Source organism: Orcinus orca, chromosome 15 (genome assembly GCF_937001465.1).
Source record: "Orcinus orca chromosome 15, mOrcOrc1.1, whole genome shotgun sequence".
In the NCBI taxonomy this organism is placed as follows: Eukaryota; Metazoa; Chordata; class Mammalia; order Artiodactyla; family Delphinidae; genus Orcinus; species Orcinus orca.
Genome location: NC_064573.1, coordinates 86,261,740 through 86,288,801, shown reverse-complemented (window position 1 = coordinate 86,288,801; position 27,062 = coordinate 86,261,740). Strand labels below are relative to the sequence as shown.

The 27,062-nt window shown below is 48.4% G+C and overlaps 1 protein-coding gene across 9 annotated transcripts in view; it reads left to right on the top strand.

Annotated features, from left to right (window-relative positions):
- Positions 1-27,062, top strand: part of SLC15A4 (solute carrier family 15 member 4) — a 118,955-nt gene that overhangs the window by 35,806 nt on the left and 56,087 nt on the right. The window contains exon 8 of one of the 9 annotated variants that reach the window (XM_033440673.2): positions 25,905-26,568. The exons of 7 other annotated variants lie outside the window; for them this stretch is intronic. In XM_033440673.2, the coding sequence (XP_033296564.1) occupies positions 25,905-25,921 (17 nt within the window). In that variant the 3' untranslated portion in view covers positions 25,922-26,568. Of the gene's footprint in view, positions 1-3,494; positions 6,500-25,904; positions 26,569-27,062 lie in introns of those variants that run through there. One more of the 9 variants, XM_049697917.1, reaches the window with a different exon arrangement.

Genomic DNA, 27,062 nt, shown 5'->3' with positions numbered 1-27,062 from the left:
GGGAGAACGTCCTCCCTAAGCAAACCGGACTGTGCAAAGTGGGGAACCATTCATGGCTTCCTCTTGTGTGACTGAACAGGCATGAAAACAGATGGACGGTTTTCATTTTCACCAACACTAAAAAGTGTAGCTGATGCAGGACCTCTGTCTCCCATTCCTGCTCCAAGTAGAAACAGAACCTGCTCTTCTAGGGTCATGGAGCTCCGCCAGCGGGAAGTCTCAGCTCCTACATTATGAGCCCCAGTATTACTGAGCATACCCGGCCTCATTTTGAGTTTATACTTCAACATAATACTTTCAGATATATGGTGGTTGGGTGAAAACTATTTCCCTGGCAAGATTGTTACTTTTATAGATGTGTAGAATAAAAGCTATTAAATAGTTTTTTTTAAAAAAAGTCATTTTCCCCAAAACCTCTTAGGGTCAACGTAGTATTGAGACCTACTTAGAAGCTAATATAATAGGTTGCATGTGTCTTTGGCTTTTTTTTTCTCGCACGTGGGATCCTGTCTTGTAATATGAGCCAACACGTTTCCTCATCGCCTGTGAGATGAAGCACATCTCATTTCTAGCCTCGGAAGGACTTGCATGCCCTCTGAGAGCACAGCCCCATCTGTGAGGCTGCATCTCCCTGGGGAGAGCCTGCGGTGGGATCCCAGAGCAGGAAAGGGGGACGGGGAAGAGAAATGGGAAAGGAGAGCAGGTAACAGAGAAGTTACCGAGTTAGTTGCTGCCACTGTGGTACCTGGCACTGCATTCTGTGGGCCCTTCTGAAACGCGTCTCAGAGATGTCTGCCTGCGGACACGGGGACCATCTGTCCATCCGCTGGGCCCATCCCCCCTTGTCCAGTGCGGCACCCGCTCCCCGCTCGTTTCTGGGCTGCCAAGGCTGAGTGCTGAGTGGGTCTGCACATCATCCCCCAGCCCCCCAGCCCCAGGGGAGACAGAAAAACCCCAGGGCGGGACTCCTCTGGCGCTCCAGTGGGTAAGACTCCACGCTCCCAATGCAGGGGGCCCGGGTTCGATCCCTGGTCTGGGAACTAGATCCTGCAGGTGTGCCGCAACTCAGAGTTAGCATGCCGCAACTAAAGATCCAGCATGCCGCAACTAAGACCCGGCACAGCCAAAATGAATGAATGAATGAATGAGAACCCCAGGGCAACAAGCTGGAAGCCCCCTGGCCCGCTCAGTGGGGCTGGGAGGGTTTTGAAACGGGAAGGAGTATCCTGGGCACTTGTGAGACAGTGCCAGCTAGCCCGGGAGTCTTCCAGGAAGGCATCTCGGGGACCGAGGGGACTCCCACAAGTGAAGAAGCCGAGAGCCTGCACTCGAGGGCACCGGAGTAGACAAACTCCTCTTACCTGCATTTGGACGTTTCCCAAGATGGAAGGTGCCCAGGGACAAGGAATGGAGCCCTCCCTGGAGTGTTCGTGTGCGTGTCCTCTCCTCGTCCAGCTGCGAAAACACTTCCTAAAGAAAGAGGTTCTCGAGGGACCAGTGTTTTACCCCTACAGGTTCCTAGAGCTGCGTGTCCAGATCCGCTTGCTGGCCTTGTGGACGTGGTCCTCGCTGAGGGCTGGAGGGAGCTTGGAATGGGTCCAGGTCCTGAGTATTTTAAAAAATTCACCCAGTATATCAGTTTCCTGGGGCCGCTGTAACAGATTGCTACAAACTCTGCGGCTTAAATCAAGTGGAATTAATGCTCTCACTGTTCTGGAAGCTACCAGTCCGGCATCAAGGTGTCCACAGGGCCACATTTCTTCCAGAGACTCCAGGGGAGGATCCCTCCTGCCTCTTCCAGCTCGTGGGGGCTGTTGGCTTTCTTTGGCTCGTGGCTGCATCACTCGTCTCTGCGTCTGTCTTCCAAGGGCCTTCTCTTGTGTGTCTCTGTGTGTCCTTTTCCGTCTCTTACAAGGACACTCATTGGATTTAGGGCCACCCTGATTCAGTGTGAGCTCATCTCCATCCTTACCTTACTTCCATCTTCAAAGACCCTATGTCCAAATAAGGTCCCATTCTGTAGTTCTAAGTAGATGTGAATTCTGGGGGGAATACTCTTCAGACCACTACACCCAACACTGGAAAAGGAGCAGATTTTATATTTTTAAAAATCCGTACTTCTGAAAATAGGTCAAGACGGATTCCAGTCCCTGGGGCGTACGCCGGAGACGCGTCCTTGGGAAGGGATGTCTTTTTGATTTGTCACAGTACCTGCCTCTCCAAGGGGCGGGGTGAGGGGCACACATACACCTTCGGCCAAGCTGGTTAACGCATTTACATCACCTGCCTGGGTCAGGCAAGCTCTACGTTTCTGGCCCTTGATGTGAGAGAATTCAGTAGTCAGCAGAGAGTGACTATTACGGTTCATTATGGCCAAAATGAAACAAAACTGCCTTTCTTGAAGAGTTCATCCGCGTGAAAAATAGACTCTTCACACCCCTGTTCTCAGAACCTTCATAACGGTGGGTCGCAGGTTGGAACACAACCCCTGGATGAATTTGCGGCAGGCAATTCATATTGCGGCAACTTATATCATCCTAATGAAGTAAAGCCATTGCGTCTCACACTCCTTAGCCCAGATCGCTCTTACCTCCTGGAGAGGGAAAGTCCATCCAAGAGGCAGATTCTATGCGGTCTTACTTTTTTTTTTTTGCGGTACGCGGGCCTCTCACTGCTGTGGCCTCTCCCTTTGCGGAGCACAGGCTCCGGACGCGCAGGCTCAGCGGCCATGGCTCACGGGCCCAGCTGCTCCGTGGCATGTGGGATCTTCCTGAACCGGGGCACGAACCCACGTCCCCTGCATCGGCAGGTGGACTCTCAAGCACTTTGCCACCAGGGAAGCCCGGTCTTACTTTTTTGTCCTTGGTAAGAAGTAATCTGACTCATGTTGCCTATTATCCTGCAAAGGTTCAGTCCTGGAGAAATATATTACTGTCATGAAGTTATGAGTGACAGAATTAATTGGTTTAAATAAGTGAAAAGCCCAGGTATGGATTTCAGGTATGGCTGGATCCAGCAGCTCACATTATATTTTCAGGACTCCTACATTTCCCATCTTTTGAATATGGTTTTGTCTGTGTGGGCTTCACTCTCTGTCTTTCCCCACAAGACTGCTAGAGCTCCTGATCCCTAGGAGCTATATGCTTTCATTCTACCAGCTCTAAGTCCCATGAAAATACGGTTTCTGTTTACCAAAAGTTCCACTGAAAATCTTGGAGTTGATCTCATTGGCTCTACTGGCAGGATTACAGACGCATGCCCATCACCACGGCCAGGACGGTGCAATACTATGATTGCCCAGGACTGGGTCTCATGCCACCCTGGAGACGGGTCAGACTCAGCTCCCCCAAACCAGACAAATGAAGACTGGGGGAGTGTGGCTTCCCAAGGAAAGTCTGGGAGACGGCCTCCACAGGAAGGGAAACAAATTTAGGTAACTAACCGATGCGTATTACCTATTCTGTTATCTGTTCTACCTGTTCGGACTCTTTCAGGACTTCAGCCCTTCATCCAAGTTCAAGGCCCTCAGCAGTCAATACTCTACAGAAGACTTCATCCATTTTATTAGTAGATATAGCCTTGCCTGGATTGCTTTATCTTACTCTCTAAGCAAAATCTCCTCAAACTGAACCTCTTATCCAGCTCACAAGTTGTCATCAGAACTAAATGAGGTCTTTTAATTAAAATGACACGACACAGAGGCTCGGCCCAGGAAACATTTGCCCACCCTAATCCAGTAAGGCCTCATCTGAACTTGAGTGCATCTGCAAAGACCCTGTTTCCAAATAAGGTCACATTCTCAGGTCCTAGCGGGGAGGACTTGGGCTCATCTTTCTGGAGGCCACAATCCAGCCCACGACACTGGGTACTATTTAATATATGTTTTTTCCTTGATCACTTTTTTTGGCAAGGGCAGAGAGCAACGGAGGCATGGGGGTTTAAATGCGCCTTCTTTGACTGCTGTAGAGAAACGCTGGACTGGAGGGCAAACTCCCAGGGGACAGAAGAGGGGAGGGGAGTGTGGTCATCACAGGATTTATTGTAAGAGGAAATGATATCATTGCCTGGAACGGCAAACCACGGCCATGCACCAACAATGAAAAGGAACCATCACATTCCAGGAACGCAGCTACACACAGTTGCCTGTCAATAAAACAGGGCAATGGGCCGGAGCTGGGGCGGCGTCGACAGTGCCGGTCCCCGCCGAGGCTGCTTGCGGGGCCCAGGGAGGATTGAGGACGCAGCGCCTTTCTCAGCGTCTGGGTCAATGTCGTCTCACGCCGTCAGTCTGCAAGCTCAGCCGTGGCCCCACACCTCCGATTCATGCTTCCTTCAAACTCCAGTTTCCAACCATCGGGACTGTGGCAGTGGCGAGCCGGGGGCTCTCGGTGAGGCTCCTCTGCACGCTTCATTCCAGGGCTTGTGAGAACGGTGTCTGCCGGGCGGCCTCGTGGCAGCCAAGCCATGCCAGGCCCTGCTCAGACATCTCCCCGGAGACGGTCCAGCTGCTGCGCGAACTGGCGGCCTCGCTCCCCCTGGGGGGCGGGGGGTGTTTGGTCCTCAGCTCCCAACAGCAGGCCTGGCAGTGTCAGCTGTGGGAGCCTGTGAAATAAAGGCCCCCTTTGTCTCCAGATTCTGCATCGAGAGGAGGACGTGCCAGTGGCAGAGCTTAGCGACTCTCTCTTCACACACACACACACGACACACACGTGTATACTCATGCATGCACACACATGTACACGTTCATGAACGAATACACACATGTATGCAGCCATACATACACGCACACAAATACACAAGCTCACACACATGCACCCAACTCATGTATGCGTGCACACGTGCACCGTCACACACGCGACACACATGCGAGCGCGTATGCACACGCATGTATATACTCGTGCATGCATGCACACACGTGCACACGTAGACAATCACACACACCCGGGTCAGCTTTAGCCTCTGGCTCCCTCCCACCAGCTTCTCCAGGAGCCATGCTTGGAGCCGGGGCAGGAGAGCAGATGAAAATCACTCCTTCTGAATCTGGTGGGAGGGGCTTGGAGAGGAGCCCGTAAAGGAAGGGAAGGCGTGAAGACAGGGTGGGGCTGCGCGCTGGTTCCATGTCTCAGGCGATGTTACCCAGTTCTCCAATGACTCACGCCCCTTGGGTTCCGAAACTTTGCGTGCACGTTTCCTTTTACATGGAAGGCCCCTCCCCTTTTAATTATACAAACTATACAAAATTCTATACTTAAGAAATAACATACAAAACATAGCTAGCCTAGAAAGAAGAACCAAATAAGCCCCCATGTACCCACCGTCCAGTGAAGTAAATAGCATTTTACCAAAGCCCTCAGAGCGGCTGTGTGCCCACACCCCCTCCCTGGTCCTCTCCCACTGTAAATTCTGTATTTATCGCTCTCTCTGGTCTGCATCACTTTACGGTGTGTGTATGTGTCCCTAGACGTTGCTTTTTACTTTCGAATGCATTTAAGTTTTGCATAAACGGACTCACCGAATGTATCCTTCGACGACATGCTTCAGTAGTTCACATATGAGATCCAGCTTTGTTGATGCAGCTGTTCATTCATTTTCACTCTACTTAGTATTCTTCCCCCCCCCTTTTTTTTAAATTGAAGTATAGTTGATTTACAGTGTGTGTTTCTAACGTACAGCAAAGTGATTCAGTTATACATATATGTACATATTCTTTTTCAGCTTCTTTTCATGATAGGTTATTGCAAGGTATTGAATATAGTTCCCTGTGCTCTACAGTATACTTAGTATTCGTGTATATGAATTTGCCAGGATTTCTTTATCCAGACTCCGGCTAGTGGCATTTGGGTTGTCCCAGTGTTTTACAATAGTGGATGGAGCTGCCTACAAACAGGCTGGGACAGAACCCCTACCCATGTGTCTCTCTGGTGGCGGAATTGGCGGGGGCGGGGTGTCCTCCCTTTTCTATTTGGTGAGCACCCGATCGACCTCTAAGACTCCGTCCACAGTTGTCCCTTCTGAGAAGCCTTTGGATTCTGTCTCTCCCTCTGTCCCCCGTGCCCCACAGCTGGCCAGCAGCATGGAGCTCAAGGGACCAGTTTGTCACGGCCCCGGGCATCGCCCTCCTGTCTTATCCTGCAGACCAGTCACTTCTCTCCTGGGGGACTTGAACCTCCCAAATTTCCTCTTGAGGAGCACGATAGCACAAAGGCTGAAAGTTTGGAGCTGGACCACTGAAGTTCGGGTCCCACGCTGCCACTTGCTAAACCGCATTTGGGCAAGTCGCCTGAGATGACAGAGCGCCCACCTCCTGGGGTCACTGGGACTGAGGGCACCAGAGCAGCGTCGGGCACACGGCAGGTGCTGTGTGTGCGCTCTCATTCCTCTCACAGCCCACATGATCTCCATCATCGAATCCCATCGTGTGCAAAACACGCCCCAGCTCCAGCCATCCCCGCTCCCCCAGTCGCTGTCCTGGCCCAGCCCCCCCACCCCCGGGCTCCTACTCTGCAACCATCCCCACTCCCACAGTCACTGTCCTGGCCCAGCCACCCCACCCCCGGGCTCCTACTCTGCTCTCCTGGCTCCACCCTGGTGCCCAGAGTCCATTCTCCATGGACCCCACAGGGTGATTCTTTTAAAATCTCCGTCAGATCTCGTCACTCACAGCGTAACCCCAGATCCTTACCTGGCCTCCTGCCAGGGCTCTGTGTCATCTGCCTCTGGCCTCGTTGCCCTCCACCACCCCTGCCCCTTGCCCCCCTCTCCAGCCACGTCGGGTTTCCTGCTGCTCCTGGGACACTCCAAGCTCACTCCCATCCCCGAGCCTCCGTGCTGGCTGTTCCCTCTGGGAATGCTTTGCCCAGATACACATGTATGGGTCTTCAACCAAATGTCTCCCCATCAGAGTGGGCTTCCCTGCTGGTTCTGTGGACACCCTCGTCACTTCCTATCCCTGCAGCTCCCTTCACTTCATCACACCATTTATTATCACCTGAGACGCATTTGCTTTTCCATGGTGTTTTCTGTCTTCACCCTTGGAACGTAAGCACCAGAAGATCTTGCTTTCTTCTGTGCTGCATCCTGGGCACAGAGTCGGTGCTCAGTACATACTTAATTGGGGCAGTGAATGGACAAGTGATGTCCATATCTTATGTACTGTCTGTATTAGTTAGCTATCGCTGTGATAATGCCGGGCAACAAACAGACCCCCAGGGTCAAGTTGGCCAAAAGCCATCCTGTGGCTGAGCCCAGTGTCAGGGGTGGAGAAGATAGACTACACCCCCAGGGAAGCCATAGCAAGGGGGAAGGAAGAGGTGAGAACACATGCATTCTAACCACCTTATCTTTTTTTTTTTTTTTTTGCGGTACACGGGCCTCTCACTGTTGTGGCCTCTCCCGTTGCAGAGCACAGGCTCCGGACGCGCAGGCTCAGCAGCCATGGCTTACGGGCCCAGCCGCTCTGTGGCACGTGGGATCCTCCCGGACAGGGGCACGAACCCGCGTCCTCTGCATCGGCAGGCGGACTCTCAACCACCGCGCCACCAGGGAAGCCCCTAACCACCCTATCTTTGGTGCTCCCAATGATGGCACTGCCAGCTCCTGGAGCTGTTAGTTATTTGCAGGCTGGAAAGAACTACCATGGGCCAGTGTGGCTGAAGCAGAGAGGTGGGGGCAGGACTTTATGGAGCAGGGATTTAGGACCTGGAATGTCTTTCTGAGTGAGCCAGGGGGCCATCGGGGAGCTTTGAGCAGGTGAGTGATATGATCTAAGTGAGGTCCGTGAATCGCTGAGATCTAAGAATCGCTCCGTTCACTGGATAGAGAAGAAGTTCTAAGGGTGAAGGGTGGAATCCAGGAAGCACGAAGGAGAATTGAAACGGGAGTGTTTCTAGCGTGATGCATATGAGGTTACTCTAATGCCCTGCCCCGCACACCATAAATCATCCCGAGTACCCTCCGTGCTGCACATCCCACATTTTGGCCTTAAAGCAGCGGTCCCTAACCTTTTTGGCACCAGGGTTGGGGACCCTGCCTTATAGCACGTCAATCATCAGATATTTAATGGGAAAAGGGAGAAACAGTGCATTGCTGATGAAGGCAGCACCACCAGAGGAATCTCAGAAGGTGGAAAGAGTCTAGGAAATAATGTATTCCATGAGCCAATGAAGCCACCCGACAGGGAGGATGCGTACTCCCCATGGCTCCTGTTTCTAGAGAGGACATTTCCATGCCTCTCCCCAAGAAGGATGACGGAACGACGTATCATCCAAACCAAGACACCTTTGGGAGTGAGGGCTTTAAACATAATTAACAGGACTTCCCTGGTGGCGCAGTGGTTAAGAATCCATCTGCCAATGCTGGGGACACGGGTTCGAGCCCTGGTCCGGGAAGATCCCACATGCCGCGGAGCAACTAAGCCCGTGCACCGCAACTACTGAGCCTGTGCCCTAGAGCCCACGAGCCACAACTACTGAAGCCCTCGAGCCACAACTACGGAGACTGCTTGCTGCCACTACTGAAGCCTGCACACCTAGGGCCTGTGCTCCGCAACAAGAGAAGCCACCGCAATGAGAAGCCCGCGCACCGCAATGAAGAGTAGCCCCCGCTCGCCACAACTAGAGAAAGCCCGCGTGCAGCAACAAAGACCCAACGCAGCCCAAAAAAACAAACAAAAAAAACCATAACGAGCACTCTACTTTTAAAAGTATTTTTAGGGGGCTTCCCTGGTGGCGCAGTGGTTGAGAGTTCGCCTGCCGATGCAGGGGACGTGGGTTCGTGCCCCGGTCCGGGAAGATCCCACATGCCGCGGAGCGGCTGGGCCCGTGAGCCATGGCCACTGGGCCTGCGCGTCCGGAGCCTGTGCTCCGCAGCGGGAGAGGCCACAACAGTGAGAGGCCCACGTACCGCAAAAAAAAAAAAAAAAAAAAAAATATTTTTAGGGACTGAAAAATTGGCTTTATTATATTGATGGACCTTTAAAATCTATTCAAAAATTACTTTCAAAACTACACCACTTCCTAAAACATACACAACAGATGTCTGTGTACATGACAGGAAAAACGTTAACTTCTTTACATTAATTGTAAAAATGTATATTACTACATTTTGTATAAATGTTTATATTAACTTACGGATAACAGAAGCAGGCTAGTTATTCTTGGTGCCTGTATTGATGAGGTTCTCCAGAGAAACAACCAGCGATTGACTGATTGATTGCGGGGAATTGGCTTATGTGATTATGGAAGCTGAGAAGTCCCATGATTTGCCATCTGTAATCTGGAGACCCGGGAAAGCTGGTGGTGTGATTCAGTCCAATTTCAAAGGCCTGGGGACCAGGAGAACAGATGGTGTAAGTCCCATTCTGAGGGCAGGAGAAAATGGATGTTCCAGGTCAGCAGTCAGGCAGAGAGAGGGAGGGGGGGAGAGAGGGGGAAAGTGAGAGGGAGAGAGAGAGAGAATTCTCCCTTCTTCTGCGTTTTTGTTCTATTCAGGCCCTCTGTGGATTGGGTGATGCCCACCCACACTGGAGAGAACCATCTGCCTTATTCAATTCACCAATTCAAATGTTAATCTCTTCCAGAAACACCCTCACAGGCACACCCAGAAACAGTGTTTAACTAGGTATCTGGGAAGCCCAGTCCAGCTGACACAGGACATTAACCATCACAGTACATATTCACATCCTTTCATTCATTTCTTAGTCATGTGTGTCCTTAATACTATGCCCCAGTTATTTTTCTAAAGAAGAAAAAATTTTTCTTAATATAATCTATCTAATATAAGCTCAGAACCAAAGCTGCTACATAAAGGGTTTTTTTTTTTTTAAAAAACTAAGATGTTAAATATTGCAATTAATAATAAAATATTCAGCCCAAATATTTTCACAGACCATGTCCTTCTCTCCTTCCTTCAGAAGACCTTTCTTTGACAAATATTTTTACAGCACAAAACCTATCAAATAAATGACCTCTCCTTAAGGTTTCTTTTAATATTTCACCACATTTAGATCCTGCAAAATTGCAGGCTTTCTCAATTTTACTCCATTCTGACACAGAATATCAATTTCTCTAATTATATAGAGGAACTCTATCACAAGATTCTTCTTCCAGGTCAGGATATTTCAAAGCACCATCCTCTGATGTTTCAAAATCAAATCTCGCCCGTGGGGTTGCACCCTTATGGTTTAATTTGCTCTGCTAATCACGTGCCTGCATAGGGATAAACTTTGTCTTCCTGCTTCCCAGCTTCCCCCCCCCCCCCGCCCCGTGACTGCAATTTGCCAAAGGCTTTAAAAGCTAGAGTTTGTGATGCTCCTGTTGTTTGAATACCCTGATTACAGAGCTGCGTCTGGTTTTGAACAGAATCTCAGATTTTTACAAAACACTTCAAGGCCATTGTTGGACAGGCAGGTGAATTTATAAAGCAGTTCTCCAAAGACTCAGACATCCTAACATCGGATGAAATAGTGGCCCGGAACAGACCGTGTGTCCTGCTTCGGTGAGTTGTTCACACTCAGCTCACGTCCCAGGAACACTTTGAGGTCCGCTGACTCTGAATGTGTAGAAATACAGCTAAACGTTTACATCTAGAGCTTTGTAGTAGTTATCTAGGGCTGTGACACAGATTACCCCCCAAACCTGGCCGTTCAAAACGACACACAGTTGTTACCAGACAGTTTCGATCCAGGCAGAGCTCAGCTGGGTCCTCTCGTAAGGTGGAAATCAAGGTGTCGGCCGGGACCACCGTCATCTCAGGGTTGGACGGGGGGTGGGGGTGACCCAATTCTAAGCTCACTTGTGCAGCTCTTGGCGGGACCTCAGATGTTCGCCACCTGGCTTCTCCGTAGGGTGTCTCAACCTGGCAGCTCGCTTCTCCCAGAAAAGAGATGGAGCAGAGATAGGGAAACAGACTGTGGGAAGTGGAAGCCAGACTCTTCCTGTAAGAGGCACTTTTGCTCCATTCCGTCAGTTAGGTGAAGTCTCTCCACGCAGCCCACACCCCAGGGAAGAGAATTAACGGAGGGCGTCGGGGTCTACTTAATAGGCTGCCTGCCGCGGCTTTTGCCTGTCTTGGTAGATTCCGCAACCGGATTGCACACGATTATGGATTGTGTATGTACTGTCATCACATCACGTTCTGCTTCCCAAGGTTTTAAAATTTCGTACACTACTGCTTTTCTCCCCCCTTTAAAAAAATTGAAGTCAAGTTGACTTCCAATGTTGTGTTAGTTTCAGTTGCACAATGAAGTGAGTCAGTTGTACATACCTCTATATTCTTTTTCAGATTCTTTTCCCTTATAGATTATTACAAGATACTGAGGGAATTTCCTGGCGGTCCAGTGGTTAGGACTCCATGGTCTCACTGCCAAGGGCGCAGGTTCGATCCCTGGTCGGGGAACTAACATCCCACAAGACTCGTGGTGCATGCCCGCTCCCCCCACCAAAAAAAAGAACCAAACGAAAAAACCAAGATATTGAATATAGTTCCCTGTGCTATACAGTTGGTCCTTGTTTATTTTATATAAAGTGGTGTGTGTATGTTAATCCCAAACTCCTAATTTATCTCCCCCCTTTCCCTTTGGTAACCATAACTACGTCTGTGAGTCTATGTTTTGAAATAAGTTGACTAGTGTCATTTTTTAGATTCTACATATAAGTGATCTCATATAATATTTGTCTCTCTCGGTCTGATTTACTTCACTTATTAACGATAGTCTGTAGGTCCATCCATGTTGCTGTAAATGGGATTATTCCATTCTTTTTTTATGGCTGAGTGATATTATATATATATATATACCACATCTTTTTTTTTGGTCACATTGTGTGGCTTGCGGGATCTTAGTTCCCCGACCAGGGATCAAACCTGGGCCCCGCCAGTGAAAGCACTGAGTCCTAACCACTGGACCTCCAGGCAATTCCCTGTACCACGTCTTCTTTATCCATTCATCTGTCGATGGACATTTAGGTTACTTCTATTGCTTTTTTTTTTTAATCATGATTTTGTACTACACTGAAATTTGTATTCATATTATTCCTATGAAAACAAGTAACTATTTTCTCTTCAATGTTGAACTTTCCACTGGGTTTATAATAGCATTCACAATCACATCAGATATTTCATCTTCACCTTCCAAAAACTTCGCTTTGATTTCATGAACTGTATGAAAAAGTTTGAACTGTTTGTATTGTAACAACTGATTTTTATTCAAAACATCTGATATAAACTCAGCATCATTTATCTGTTGAGAATTTCATCTTCTGCTAGTGGAGCCAATACCTTTTGGTTCACTGTTAGAACATATGAAGGAAAGTAAGGGATTAATGGAGAAGTGCAGTTATTTGATCTAACAGAAAAGGCACACTTCACAGTGAAGCAGCTCTACCTCGGGAAGAGAACATTTAAAGAACTATAATTGTGCAAACTCTTTAGTATGGAAAATGTCAAGCATAAAACCCCGTGTATTCCACACCCAGAGTCAACAATAATCATTTTATGGTTACTCTTGTTTCATTTTATAACCTCAACTACCTCCTTCATACATGTATTATTTTGTAGCAAATCCCAGACATTACGTATGTCATGGTGTCCATAAAAATCTTATATGTATCTCTAAAAGATCAGAGCTGTTAAAAACTGCCCAATACCATGATCATACCTAAAGGAACAGTAGCTCCATCACATCATAAAAGACCCAGTCGCTACTCAGATTTCCAGTGGGCTCCTTAATGTTTTATGTACATATTCATTTTTACAGTTTGTTTCAGTCAAGATCCAGATAAGGTTGCGTTGCCATTGAGTGATGTGGCAACTCTCATTTCGTTTCTAGATTTTCCCTCTATTGCTCCTTCCATTCAGGCCCCACAAAACCTGGATCCACTCAAGGTTTGAGGTTCACACGGCGTTTTCTGTGACCTTTCTCATGCTCTAAGTGTTGGCAAGATGGCAGCTCAGCTCTTCACACCCTCCCAGCCCCAAGGGCAGCAGGGAGAGTGAACTACAAGGGTTCAGCTGCTCCTGCAAGGGTTGTGAGATCCAGTGGCATGAGATGCACTCAGACTGCAGGCTTACCCCCGAACCAAGCCCAGAAATCAGGGCAAGGCCACGTGCTGGCTGCCTTAAGCGTGGACACCACGCTGCGCCCCGTGAAGGGAGGAGGAGGGTAGAGGTGGTCCCTACAAAGCACAGGGCAGAGGTGGGTCCACAGACGAAAACAGCGCCTTCTCCTGGCAAAGGGGGGAAAGAATTCTAGGAAAGCATGACACAGATATGCACATCATCAGCATCCTTCCACCGTCTTTCTTTGGAACCGGATCTTCGCCCTGATCCTATTTTAGGTTAGAAAGACCCAACATTAGATGAGAACCTTGACTGCAAGGCCTGGGCTGCCTCAGAGCTTGAAGGCCCTGCCAGCGGCCTGCCTCTCCTCGCGACGGGCTGTTTTCAAGTCCAGCAGAGGGAAGTTCCCCACTGCCCCCTCCATCTTCTCTCCAGGGCAGCGGGTGCATTGTTGATGGGTTACTTTTGTTTTGCTTTCGTGTTACCTAAATATTGACTCTCTGGAAGCAGCAGACGCTGGATCAACCTTCAGAATTTTTTTTCCAATCACTCCTGGAAGGAGAGAGTAAATATTTTGTTGAAGTATGTGGAGAGTGAAAACAGCAACAAGAGATGTGCTGAAGGGTTCTTTTGTGGATTTGGAACCTGGGAGAGTGAGGCTGGCCGAATTCCCCATAAACAGGAGGGGATGGTGAGGGGAGACTGCCCACGAGGCCAGCCCTTGCTATTCAGGTGGCTTTAAATGAACTGGGAAGAAGATGAAATAATTAGGTGAAAAGGCTGCAGCAGGCACTGGCTTCTCTCAGAGAAATGACAAAACAACAACAAAAATCCTGATGCCGGGCAAGGACCAGCCAGTGTCGGGGAACTAGCGTTCACAAGTGCCTAATTTGTGCAAGATTTTTACAGGCAATAGTGCATTTGTTTAGTTGCGCTGGGTCTTAGTTGCAGCAGGCGGGCTCCTTAGTTGCGTCATGCGTGTGGGATCTAATTCCCTGACCAGGGATCTAACCCGGGCCCCCTGCATTGGGAGTGTGAAGTCTTAACCACTGCGCCACCAGGGAAGTCCAAATAGCGCATTTAAATCTACAAATTTAAGCCATGGTTATTATAACCCCTATTGTTTTTATACAGTGCCAGGAGGTCAGAAATATTATTCCAAGTTAACTGAAGAAGAAACTTGGGTGCAGAGAAATGTACACATCTCTCATTCATTCAACAAATATTTGCTGAGCCTTTGCCACGTGCCAGGCGCTGGGGGATGGGCAGGAAAGAAATCAGTCCCAAAGGCAGCTCTCATGGAGCTCAAAATCCAGTCGGGGCTGGAGTAGGGGAGCTGGACAGGTAGTGAACAAGTAAACAGCTGAAACCAGATAATGTCACAGAGTGATTAATGCCACGTGGGAAATTAAACAAGGTGACGTGATGGTGAGTGGGAGTAGGGCTCCTTGCGACTGGGGAGGACTACAGAGAGGAGAGAGCCTCTGAGCTGAGGTCTCAGTAAGGGGAGGGAGACCAAGAAAGCTTGTCCCCATTTGCCCTTCCCAGCGAAGAGTCCACCAGGCAGAGGGGAGAACAGGATCGTGTATGTATTAGGTCTGTTTGAAGAATAAAAAGAACAATGCATGTGGCTTGGGAGAAAAAGGGAGAAGGCAGGTGTTGGTGAGAGCACAGAGGGGAGCAGATAAAGGGCTCCATGTCTCCTGTGGCCAGAAAATGGAGAGACAAGGGCCCTCGGTCCAGTTTCCAAGTCCAGGAGATGCACTTTTCAGTAGCCCATTCCAGCTCCAAACAACCAACGAATGAGGTGGATTTGGTGTTTCTCAACGGGACGGCACTCCGCATTTGGAGCAGCTAACCTTCACCTTGCGGGATTTTCCCACATGTTGTAGGACATTTACTTAGAAGCCTTATAATTCCACTAAATGCAGCAGCAGCGTCCTCTAGTGGCTGTGATGGTCCCAACCACCCTTCGCATTTTCAAATGTGCACTTGAAAAACCCTCCTAAAAGGGGTAAAGCCAGCTAGAGGGGTGTGTTGATTACGGTGATGTTCTGGTTTCTCTACTGCTGCGTTAGAAATGACTTCTCCGTACTTGGTGTAGTAAAGAAAACTTTAATTTTGCTCCTGAATCTCTAACGTGGGAGCGCTCATCTCTGCTCCACTCGGCTTCCGCTGGGGTAGCTCGAAGGCTGTTTGGTGGGGAGACTCACTCACTCCACGTATGGCTGGACCTCCAGGTTGCGTCTCCGTGGCTTGGGCTTCCTCACAACATGGCGGATGGAGCCCAAGGGCACATGCCCTGGGAGAGACCCAAGCAGACCCTGAAGTGCCTTTTCTAGCCTAAGCCCAGAAGCCATGCCGTGGCACTGCTGCTGCATCCTGTCAGTTAGAATGAACTGCTAGGACTGCCCACATTTGAGAGGAGGTGGGAATAGACTCCACCTCCTTTTTTAAACAATTGAAGTATGCTTGCTGTACAATATTATGTAAGGTACAGGTGTACAGTATAGTGATTCACAATTTTTAAAGGTTATGCTCCATGTACAGTTACTGTAAAATATTGGCTATACTCCCCACGTTGTACCATATATCCTTGTAGCTTATTTTGTACCAAATAGTTTGCACCTCTTATTTCCCTCCCCCTGTCTTGCCCCTCCCCCCCCCACCGGTAACCACTAGTTTGTTCTCTGTCTCTGTGAGTCTGCTTCTTTTTTCTTGTACTCACCGGTTTGTTTTAGTTTTAGATTCCACATATAAGGGACACCACACAGCGTTTGTCTTTCTCTGACTTATCTCACTTAGCGTAATGCTTTCCAAGTCCATCTATGTTGCTGCAGATGGCAAATTTTAATTCTTTTTCATGGCTGAGTAATATTCCATTATATATATATGTATATATCTATCTCACATCGTCTTTATCCGTCATCTGTTGATGGACACTTAGGTTGCTTCCATGTCTTGCCAATTGTAGATAATGCCGCTATGAACATTGGGGTGCGTGGAACTTTTTGATTTACTTTTTTGGTTTTTGGATATATACCCAGCAGTGGAATTGCTGACTCCGTCTCCTTTTGATGGGAGAAATATTAAAGAATTCGTGGAAATGTATTAAAAACATCACAAGCAAATGCAGACAAGCCCTAACATCTCAGTGCCTACATGCGATGCAAGTTTAGTACCCACGTCATCATTCAATACAGGTTTTTGTATGTGTGTCTTTGCATCACTCATTTATTCAGGAACCCAGACTCCTTCTGTCTCATGGTTTGTTCCTCTTCTGAGTTCTCAGCGTCTTTTCAGCCATCAGAATTCTGCACAGAGCTTTAATGTGGGTTTAACCTTTTGTGGGCTGAAACCCAGCCCCACAGCCATGGTTTACTGCAAGGGAGCCAGAGTCTGCAGCCCCTTTGGGCCCATGTAGCATACTGAGATGGTGGTAAACACTTTGACACTCGCGCCAAGTGTCTCCAGATATCCTGAGTGGGAAAAGAGAAGAAAGGTGCCTATGACTGAATGTCAGTGGAACCCATATTTTGATTCTCTCTGGCAGGGCCTCTTTGGGGATCGGCGATCCCTGACTGAAAAACTGCCTAGCCGTTCCCAATTCAGAGTCCACAATCCTAAAGGGTTTTCAACTACCAGACCTTTGGTTAAAGGATTACATTTGTAAGGGCTCGTATCAGCGGTTAGTTTTGGAATAAGCCTCCTTGACGAGAGAATACAGAAGTGGCAAAAAGTGGAGTGGCTTCAACTACGGAAATTTACGGGCTAGAAATTCTGGAGGCTCCAAGTCCAAAGTCAAGGTCTCGGCGGGGCTGATGTCTTCTGAGGGCTGTGAGGGAGAGCCTGCCCAGGTCTCTCTCCTTGGCTTGTAGACAGCCATCTTCTCCATGTGTCCTTACGTCGTCTTCCCTCTGTGTGTGTGTGGTAACACGTATGCAGCCGTAACAAACTGATACATGGTGACAGCAAGGGCTGGTTCCTTCCGGGGGCCCCAGGGGAGAATCTGTCCCTTGCCCCCAGAGGCTGCTGGCGTTCCTTGGTTCATGGACACCTCATTCTGATCTCTGCTTCTGTGGTCCATCTCCTCTCTGACACCCCTCTCAGGCCATCTGTCTCCTCTGCCTCCATTTTATAAGGACCCCGGTGGTTAGATTTATCCTCATTATACAGCATAATATCCCCAAGAATGATGCTAAATCCAGTCACATCTGCAAAGTCCTTTTTGCCACGTAGAGAAACGTAATCAGGGGTTTCTGGGATTCGATGTCTACATCCCTGGGGGGCCCCGTATCCAGGTGACCACACTCATCTTTTGCCGTGATGATCTTGGAGGTCACATGCTCTGTAGAGTGTGTCCACAGGAGGCTTCCCGTCCTGCCTTGGATGAGAGTGTGATAAGAAACCAACCTGGGCTGCACTAAGCCACCAGGACCTGGAGATTTGCTGCTATAAGAGTAAATTGTTCAGGCGTGGATGGAATCCAAGATGTTCATCGTGAGTGGCCTGCTCTAGGGAAGGGCCAGAGCTGCAGGTCAGGGATGTTGGGGGCTGACTGATGAAGAACTTGCTGAAATGATGGATTAAACTTTTATGGTTATGAAAAAGGATTGGGGTCAAACTTAACCTTCGTTCTGGAGGACAGTGGCTCAGCTGCTCCCTGGATTCCATGTGAAATGTGCTTCACACATAGTAGATTGTTTTCTACCGATATTCGATATTTCTAAATCCCACCCCACGCTGCTACACTCAGAGCAAGCGAAGCCCATGAGGTTTCCTGAGCACCTTCTGTGACGAAGGGCAGTTTCTGTCCTGGAATAATGACGCCTCCGTTGCCATCTCTAATTCCTTTGATTGCCATATCGAGAGCACTTTTCTTCCTTCCCACAAAGGAATCTTCTCGTCTTTGTTTGCTGATGAATTACCTGGCAAGACACAACATCTGAGAACTACTGTCTGGGGCCCTCCTCCCCCGCCGTAATTATTTCCCTGATACTACATGATCCTTAATTACCTCTCCATCGATTTCTCTCCCTGGGAGCGGGTTGCCACTAAGGGGATGCTCAAGGCTGATGGGAAATTCAATCTGGTTCACACATTCCGCAGCCCTGCTGAGAGCGCTAATCGATAAGAAAGTGCCACTCTTGGGCCTCCCTGGTGGCGCAGGGGTTAGGAATCCGCCTGCCGATGCAGGGGACGCAGGTTCGAGCCCTGGTCCGGGAAGATCCCACATGCCGCGGAGTGGCTAAGCCCGTGCACCAAAAGTAAATAAATTAATTAATTTAAACAAAATCAAATTTAAAAAAAGAAAAAGAAAGTACCACTCTGTGGGCACTTAAGTTAAACAGCTAAGAAGTCTGCGGACCTCTGACCCAGGTGGTAAAATGCTGAACACGGACAAATATCTTAAAATGCTGGATAGGGAAAAGAGTTGAAGGTCACAGCTCTGGAAGGAAGGTTTAGGAGTTTTTTAGGCTTAAAAAGTCTCAGCAGAACCCACTACTACATAGTTCTCCTAGGATGTTTTCTTTTCTCCATGTTTCATCTTATCCTTCAAAGACCAGCTCAGCTCTACCTGCACTCGGCCACCCCTCCGCTCCCCTCCAGCAGATACTGAAGGAGCCTCCTTAAAGCATTCGCCGGCCTTCCTTCTTGCGAAAAGAACCTGTCATTACTGGGTGAATGCCCATCCCCCCACAGAGCCGTAGGCCTCCCTAAACCAGTCATGAGAATCCCGTTTTGCTCAACAGGGTTGGTTTGGGAATGAGAATATGAAGCCATTCCAGCTAGAGGGAAGTCAGGTAAGGCCCCGTGTGACTCTCTCCTCGTGGGTGTATCATGTGGTCTTTCTATGTGGTCTCTCCGTGTAAATCTTGCTTGGGTCAATCCATGTGCATCAATTTGGGCTTCCTTACAGCATGGCGAAGCGATTGTACTTCCCCTGGAGTGAGCATTTCCCAGAGAGAGCCAAGCAGGAACTGTATTCTTTTTTTTTTTTTTTTTTTTTTTTGCAGTACGCAGGCCTCTCACTGTCGTGGCCTCTCCCGTTGCGGAGCACAGGCTCCGGACGCGCAGGCTCAGCGGCCATGGCTCACGGACCCAGCCGCTCCGCGGCATGCGGGATCTTCCCGGACCGGGGCACGAACCCGCGTCCCCCGCATCGGCAGGCGGACTCTCAACCACTGCGCCACCAGGGAAGCCCAGGAACTGTATTCTTTTTAAGACCTCGATTGGAAGTCACGTAGCATCACTTCTGCCATATGCTATCGGTGGAGCAACCATTGGGTCCCACCAAGATACAAGAGGAGGAACTTAGACCATCTCCCCGGGAAAGGAGCCTCTGTCACATTCTAAGAACAGGTGGGATGGGGAGACTGGTGTGGTTATTTAGGAGAATTCAGCTTTCTGCACAGACTTTGCAAGGTGCCCCCTAATGACTGCATTCCACTCTACGTTCATTCCCTGGACACCTAGGGTTCTATCAGGGTCTAGCATAGGCTCTGGTCCTGTGTTTACATGGTGCCTTACACTTTGCCAAATGCTTTTCCTGACTTCCCCATCTCTCATTTCACAGAAGGGGACCCAAGGGTCTTAGAGGGACGAGGAGTCCTCTGAAGGTCATAGCAAAGCCCTGGAGACAATCCACATGTTCAAGGACAGAGATTGGTTAGATAAACGGTAGCTCATCGTCACAGTGTGATGTTACGCAGCTACTAAATGGAATAACTTTATGTTTGTGATTGAAAAGATCACCAAGCTATAGTGTTCACTGACTTTAAAAATGATGCATAGGGGGCTTCCCTGGTGGCGCAGTGGTTGGGAGTCCGCCTGCCGATGCAGGGGATGCGGGTTCGTGCCCCGGTCCGGGAAGATCCCGCATGCTGCGGAGCGGCTGGGCCCGTGAGCCATGGCCGCTGAGCCTGCACGTCCGGAGCCTGTGCTTCGCAACGGGAGAGGCCACAGCAGTGAGAGGCCCGAGTACAGCAAAAAAAAAAAAAAAAAAAAAAATGGTCCACATCAAAAAATATATATATAAATACAAAAATATATACGTAAAAAATAAATAAAAATTTAAAAAAAAAACGATGCATAAATGTCAAGATAGTAGCTACTCTTAAGGAACAGGTGGAATTATAATTGTGGGGGGCATACACGGGGGGCTTCTGGGTTGGATGGTATACCAGTTATATGCCAGCTAGTTACCAGGCTGTTCATCTTATAATTGTGTATTAATTACTTATTAATGTAATAATTTATATAATATAATTTAAATAATAAATTGAAATTTTTTCTGTCTTTTTAGCTTTCTGTATTTGTGTTAGATTTAATTATTTTAAAAGTTTAAGCTAAATAAAAAGGCTGAAACAGTTTGTCAGGCCCTCAAAAAGTTAAACAGAATGACCATATGACCCACCAATTCCATTCCTGGGCTCCTACCTAAAAGAATGGAAAACAGGTGTTCAAACAGAAAACGTTTACACAACTATTCAAGACAGCTCTATTCACAACAGCCAAAAGGTGAAAATAGCCCCAATGCCCATCAGTGCATGAATGGAAACAATGTGATCTATCCGTACACTGGAATAGTGCTCAGCCGTAAAAGGATTGAAGTACGGATACGAGCTTCGACATGCCTGAGCTTCAAGAAGTGACGTTAAGCGGAAGAAGCCAGACACGGAGGGCCACGAACCGTAAGATCCCCTTTACGGGAAAGGTCTGCCGTAGGGACAGGAAGCAGGCTGCTGGGTGCCAGGGGCTGAGAAGGGAGGGATAGGGAGCGAGGGCTGGTGGGCACAGCGTTTCTCTTTCATGGGATGGAATCGCTCTGGAGGTGATGGCGGCACAAGGACGTGAATGTACTGAACATCACTGCGTTGTCATGTTGCAACGTGAGCATCGCCTCAACAGAAGAAGGCAGTGTTCTGAGGGACCCCTCGTGTTAGGAAGAGACAGTAGTGGAAAAGAGAGCATTGATTACCCCGGGAGGTGAAGGGCTCCCTCTCCCAGGCCCACTCTGATGGGAAGCAGAGCAGCACATTCTCCGCGGACCTCTCGGCACCTGTGGGCAGCGGCTGCTGTCGTGGTGATTCCTCTGTTCCTCAGATTACTAGCCCTGCAATCAGGGTCCCTGCCTGCAACAGTTCCCTGGGTGGCAGGGCTCGGGGAAGAAGGGCAAGGGGTGGGGACAGGATCCACATGGTTTGTCAGGATCTAGGAGTTTCATCTCATGATCCTTCCCTAAGAGGTTGTCCACACAGTCAGCAGGGAAGCAGCAGGGCCTCAGGAGGTCCACGTTTTCCTGGGACCCCCAGTATCAGACCCCAAGGAGACCACCACACCACAGCAGACTGAACACGCCTACTGGGGGTGAGATCGGGGGGACTGTGGTCAGGTAGGGAGAGCGGTGTGTGTATGTGTGCACGTGTGTCAGTGTGCGTATCTGAGTGTGTTCATGACTGTTCATGTGTGTGTATGTGTTCATGTGTGTCTGCATCTATATGTGTGTGTGCAGGGACCATGAATGTCAGGTTTGTGTGTGTGTGTGTGCATGTGCGCACGTGTGTATTTGTGTATATATGCATGTGCACATGTATCTGTGTGTGCACATGTCTTTGCGTGTCTACGTGTGTGCATGTGAGTTCACATGCATGTGTTTGTGTGTATGCATCTGCATGTGGGGAGGCGTGTCTGTGAGGTGTTTGTGTGTGTGTGTGCGCATACACATGCACAGATCAACTAAGTGGCGACCCTGGAGACACAATCTCAGGGTATCATATGATAATAATGACACACAGGTACCATTCCCTGGGATGTCCAAACTCATCCAAGTTCTTACTTGAAGAATCAGTCCAGAGCCTCAGTCGTAGGTAATTAAATGACTTCCCAGAGACCAACCCTTGTCCTTGACCGAAGGAGAAACTCCAGTCCTCCCAAATATCAACATCTTTTTGTCACCTCAAGCCAAACTGCTTTATAATAGAAAATAAAATTACTTTATTGTATGCAGACCTCAAGTTATTCACTTACATTGCTCCAACATTTTTATGTGCTCCTAACACATGGAAAGCGGGCATCCACGGCCCATAATCCTTTAAAATGAGAAACTGTATATTTTCTTTCCTACGATCAAGAGGAGGGGAGTGGAGCACGCCAGAGGCTTTTACTCTAGTCATCACGACGAAGGTCACTTGTTTGCTGGCAGAGAAACACCCTGTCCCATCCCAGGTGAGCTGAGCTTGGGAGCAAGGGATGCTCTGGGCACGGAGGGCTTGAAAGTGAGGATGCGAGTGTGTGATGCAAGCCTCGTCCGGAGCCCTGAGTGCCGTCTCCTCTCCCGTTCCACCTCCCGCCTCCACCTCTAGTCCCCAGACAGGCTCCCACTTCCTGTCCCTGTGGTTGGCTGTAAGGAATTTGTCCATTTTTTAAAAATTCTGGAACTCGTGGTGCATGACTTTTGTAGGGCTGCCATAACAAAGTATCGCAACGGAGTGGCTTAAAACAACAGAAATTCGCTCCCTCTCAGTCTGGAGGCTGGACGTCCAGTCGAGGCGGTGGCAGGGTTGGCTCCTAGCAGCCTGAGGCTGGCAGTCCTCGGTGTGTAGACACAACGCGCTAATCTCTGCCGTCCTCACTCCGTGGTGTTCTCCCCTGTCCCCCTGTGTCTGAACTTCCCTCTTCTTATAAGGACATCAGTCATTGGATTAGTGATCACCCCAGACTAGAATGACCTCATCCTATTGTGATTCCATCTCTAAGATCCCATTTCCACATAAGGTCACATTTTCAGGTTCCAGGTGGACACGAATTTGGGGGGAGGCGTGATATTCAATCCAGTACACGTGACGAGAGTTCTGTAGACAGTGCAAAGGGCAGAAATCACACAGGGCCAAAATGACCCTTAAAGATCTTGGGGAAATAGGCCAAGAGGCCTTGCGCTGAGCTCTTGCTTTACGAGGGAAGAAGCTCTTTCTCTGAGACCCCCAGCGGACTCCACTTCATTGTTATTGGCCAGAGGGTGTCACACGTCTACCTTGGACTAGTTTTTGACAAAAGGAATGGGATTGCCGTGCTTGGCTTGGGTCAATCATGATTCATCCCCTGAGACTGGGCTTATTGTCACTTGTACAAGAGCGATGCAAACAAAAGAAGCAGGACTCACTGCTGAGCGGGGAACCCACGTCTGCCGCAAAGGGAACACAGACTTCACCCAGATTCAGCTGAATCACTCTCCAAATTATGTGGACTGATGTATGCTGCCGGGTAGATTATTGGCAAAAATGGGCTCCATTCTCCCCCATCCTGCATCCGTGTTCCTTGCAGTGTGACTCTGCCACTCCCCCATAAAGAAGTGGAGAATATTCTAGGAGTCTGTAACTGTTAAATATGGGGCCTCCATATAATGGAATATTGTTGAGCAATTAAAAGATTGAAGTAGGGATGCAGGCTACCACACAGATGAACCTTGGAAACGTGTAAGTGAAAGAAATGTGACACAGAAGGCCATGTACTGTATGATTCCATTTGTATGAAATATTCAGAACAAGCAAATCCACAGAGACAGAAAGGAGTCATGGCTCAGGGCTGGGGTGGGGATCGGAGGGTTAGGGGGTGAGGTTAAAGGGTGAAGAGTTTCCTTTGGGGGGTAGTAAGGATGTCCTAAAGGCGATCATGGTGGTGGATGCGGAACTGTGAATACACTAAAAGCCATTGAAATGTACACTTCACAGGAGTGAATTAGATGGTGTGTGAATGATATCCTACTAGAGCTGTTAAAACAAGGGTCTAGACTCTTGATTCGGGGCTGTTTCGGGGACTTGCCTTGGTTCGCAGGATGTGGCGGAAGTGATGCTGTGTCACTTCCAAGGTCTCCGGAAGCCTCAAACACCATCCCTCAGCATCCTGCAGGCACCATGGGCACAAGCCCAGACCAGTCCGGTGGAAGGTGACGCATGGTCCACTCATGTCCCCTCGCCCAGCCGACAGTAAGCCAATGAGCAGACACGTGAGTGAGGCCATCACCAGTCCTCGGCCATCTTTCCAGCGGACCACAGACCCGCGAGCAACCAGCCAAGGTCAGCCGAATCCCCCCAGCTGACCCATGAACTCAGGATCAGCAATAGGCAGTTACTAAGTCACATTGTCCCGGGGCAGCGTTTACTCAGCAAAAACATACAGCAGGCATCATATATATCATATGATATCATATATATATATATCATATGATATATATATCATATATATCATATATCATATCATATATCATATATCCCACGTTACCTTTTGAAAATACACAGCTCAGTGGTTTTCCTTATATTCATAGACGTGTGCCTCCATCCTCACGTCAACTTTAGAGCATTCTCATCATCAGAGAAAGCACCCACCAGCGGTCCCCCCGTTTCCCCTTCCCCAGCCCCTGGCTGCACAATGTACTCTCTGTGTCTATGGACTTGCCTCTTCTGGGACATTTCATGTAAGTGGAGTCATTTAATGCGTTGCTTTCTGTGCCTGGCTTCGTTCACTTGACATAATGTTTTCAAACTTCCTGCACATCGTTAGCATAGCTAACAATATAACTTTTTATTAAGGGTATTACTTAGTTGCTTCTTTATCCGCTGTCTTTCTCCAGGAAAATATAAGATGCATGACTTCAGGGGGTTTGCTTTTGTCTTCTTAATTGTAGCGCCCTCGTTGCCTAGAAATGAGCTCCCACACACAGAACAGTCCTTAACTGAATGCATGGATTAACAGGGAAGTTTTTAAAATGTGGAGTGAATATTTAAAGGGCCGGGGAGAGCGCTGAGTGATAAGCTTGTCCGAGCCAGGCCGCATCTCGGGATGTCGTTGTCACGTGGTGGCAGAGGAAGGACCTCGATCCCGATTAGGCCACCCTGCCCGTCCCACCAAACCCGAGGGGCAGCTGTTTCCCCCTCAAGCCTCATCCCTTTCGGTTCCAGTCTTCAACAGAGCAAATGTGCTCTTTAGAGTTGGATAAGAACCACAACAAAAATCTCTTCTCTTGCTTCTGGCAACATTGACAAAATTGATAATGGAAGACAAGGGAAATTTCCTTACCTGGTAATGAGACGACTTTTGCCTTGGGTGCAAAATGTTCCCCAGCTCCGCTTACCACTTTCCATCTAAATGTCCGTTCCTGGGAATGATGGAGACCCCACATTCCTCCCTGGCTACTCACGCATTGACTTTAACTCCAGGGCCCTGATGAGAATGAATTACAAGGTTATTTAGACCTGCTTCACCATAAACCTTGACAAAGTCTTTCATTTAAAGGAAAAAAATGTGCTTCATTTTCAAAACTCGCTGTCGGTGGTGGGTCCAGCTGAGATCTGTTTTCCCCCGTGGGATTGGAAAAGGCTCTTTCGGCATCGTTTTATCAGGCTGGGGAAGAGTAAGAAGTCCAGCGGCAAATCACCTGGATAAGATGCTGGCTGCAAGATGTAATCACGTCTGAGCCAGCATCAGGGCCCTGGGCTCTGTGTCAGCCCGAGGAATATTCCCGACCCTCCCTGGCATTCAGCAAACTTGTGAAGGTCGGAGCCTGTCTGTACGGATGCTGGTTTGTTGAAGGGCGGACATGTGGAGAGAATCATAATTTTCAGACCCCTGGAGAACCATTTGGCGTTCCGGTGCTGACGGGTCACGTGTGCTGTGACTTACCAGATGAATTTATAACCGAGGTGCCTGGCTCATACCTCTGAGAAGGACTTTTAGGGGCTAGGGCGAAAGGACACGTCGCAAAGAAGAAACACGGTGATGCGCATAGAAGAAAGACGGTGATGCGGTATTTGGGCGAACGGCGGACGATTCACCACAATCAAAATTCTGTTCAGGATCGACGCCACTGTGAAGGAAGCGGTGGAGAGGAGATGGTTCGTGAGCTCTGCAAGGTGCTTCGGACGCATGTGGCCCAGCTGAGGACACACAGCACAGGAAGACCAGCAGCTGGGATGCTACTGGTTTTATCTGTGCAGTTAAAAACATCCCCTATCAGAAAGGTGGGTGAGAGGGATAAACTAGGAATTTGGGATTAACAGATGCACACAGATACTACTATATATATAAATAGATAACAAACAAGAACCCACTGTATAGCACGAGGAAGTCTACTCAATATCCTGTCATAGCTTATATGGGAAAAGAATGTGCAAAAAAGAATGGATATGAGTATATATATAACTGAATCACTTTGCTGGACACCTAGAACAACACAACATTGTAAATCAACTATACTTCCATATAAAATAAAAATTAAATGAAAAACAAATCCCCATCTCAATTTTTTTGTTCTCAGACAGTACCTGCTTGCTGTAAAAATTCAAATGAAAACATATATAAAGTAGAAAATGAGAGTACCTTGCCACGTCTCACCCTAGCCCATCAAGAGACAATGACTAGTACAGATTATAACCTCCTTTGCATGCTTTAGCTGTATACAGATTATGACGATTACTTGGGCTAAAATTAAATTATAATCTTGATGTTGTTATTTGTCTTTTAAAAAATCTTTCTAAACAGTATGGAGGTTCCTTAAAAAATCTAAAAATAGAGCTACCATATAATCCAGCAGTCCCTCTCCTGGCCATATATCTGGAAAAGACCTAAACTCTAATTCGAAAAGACACACGCACCCCACTGTTCACTGCAGTGCTATTTACAATACCCAAGACGTGGAAGCAAACTAAATGTCCATCGACAGATGAATGGATAAAGAAGATGTGGGGGGTGTGTGTGTGTGTGTGTGTGTGTGTGTGTGTGTGTGTGTGTATACACACACACAATGGAATACTACTCAGACATAAAAAAGAGTGAAGTTTTGCCACTTGCGGCAAATGCCAGGGAAGTCCCTCCCCTGCAACTTTGTTGCTTGCTTTATCGAGATATACTTCATATATCATACAGTGAATCCATTTAAAGAGTACAATTTGATGGCTTTTAGTGTGTTTACAGAGTTGTGCAACCAGCACCGTAATCCATGCCCATTTTCACCA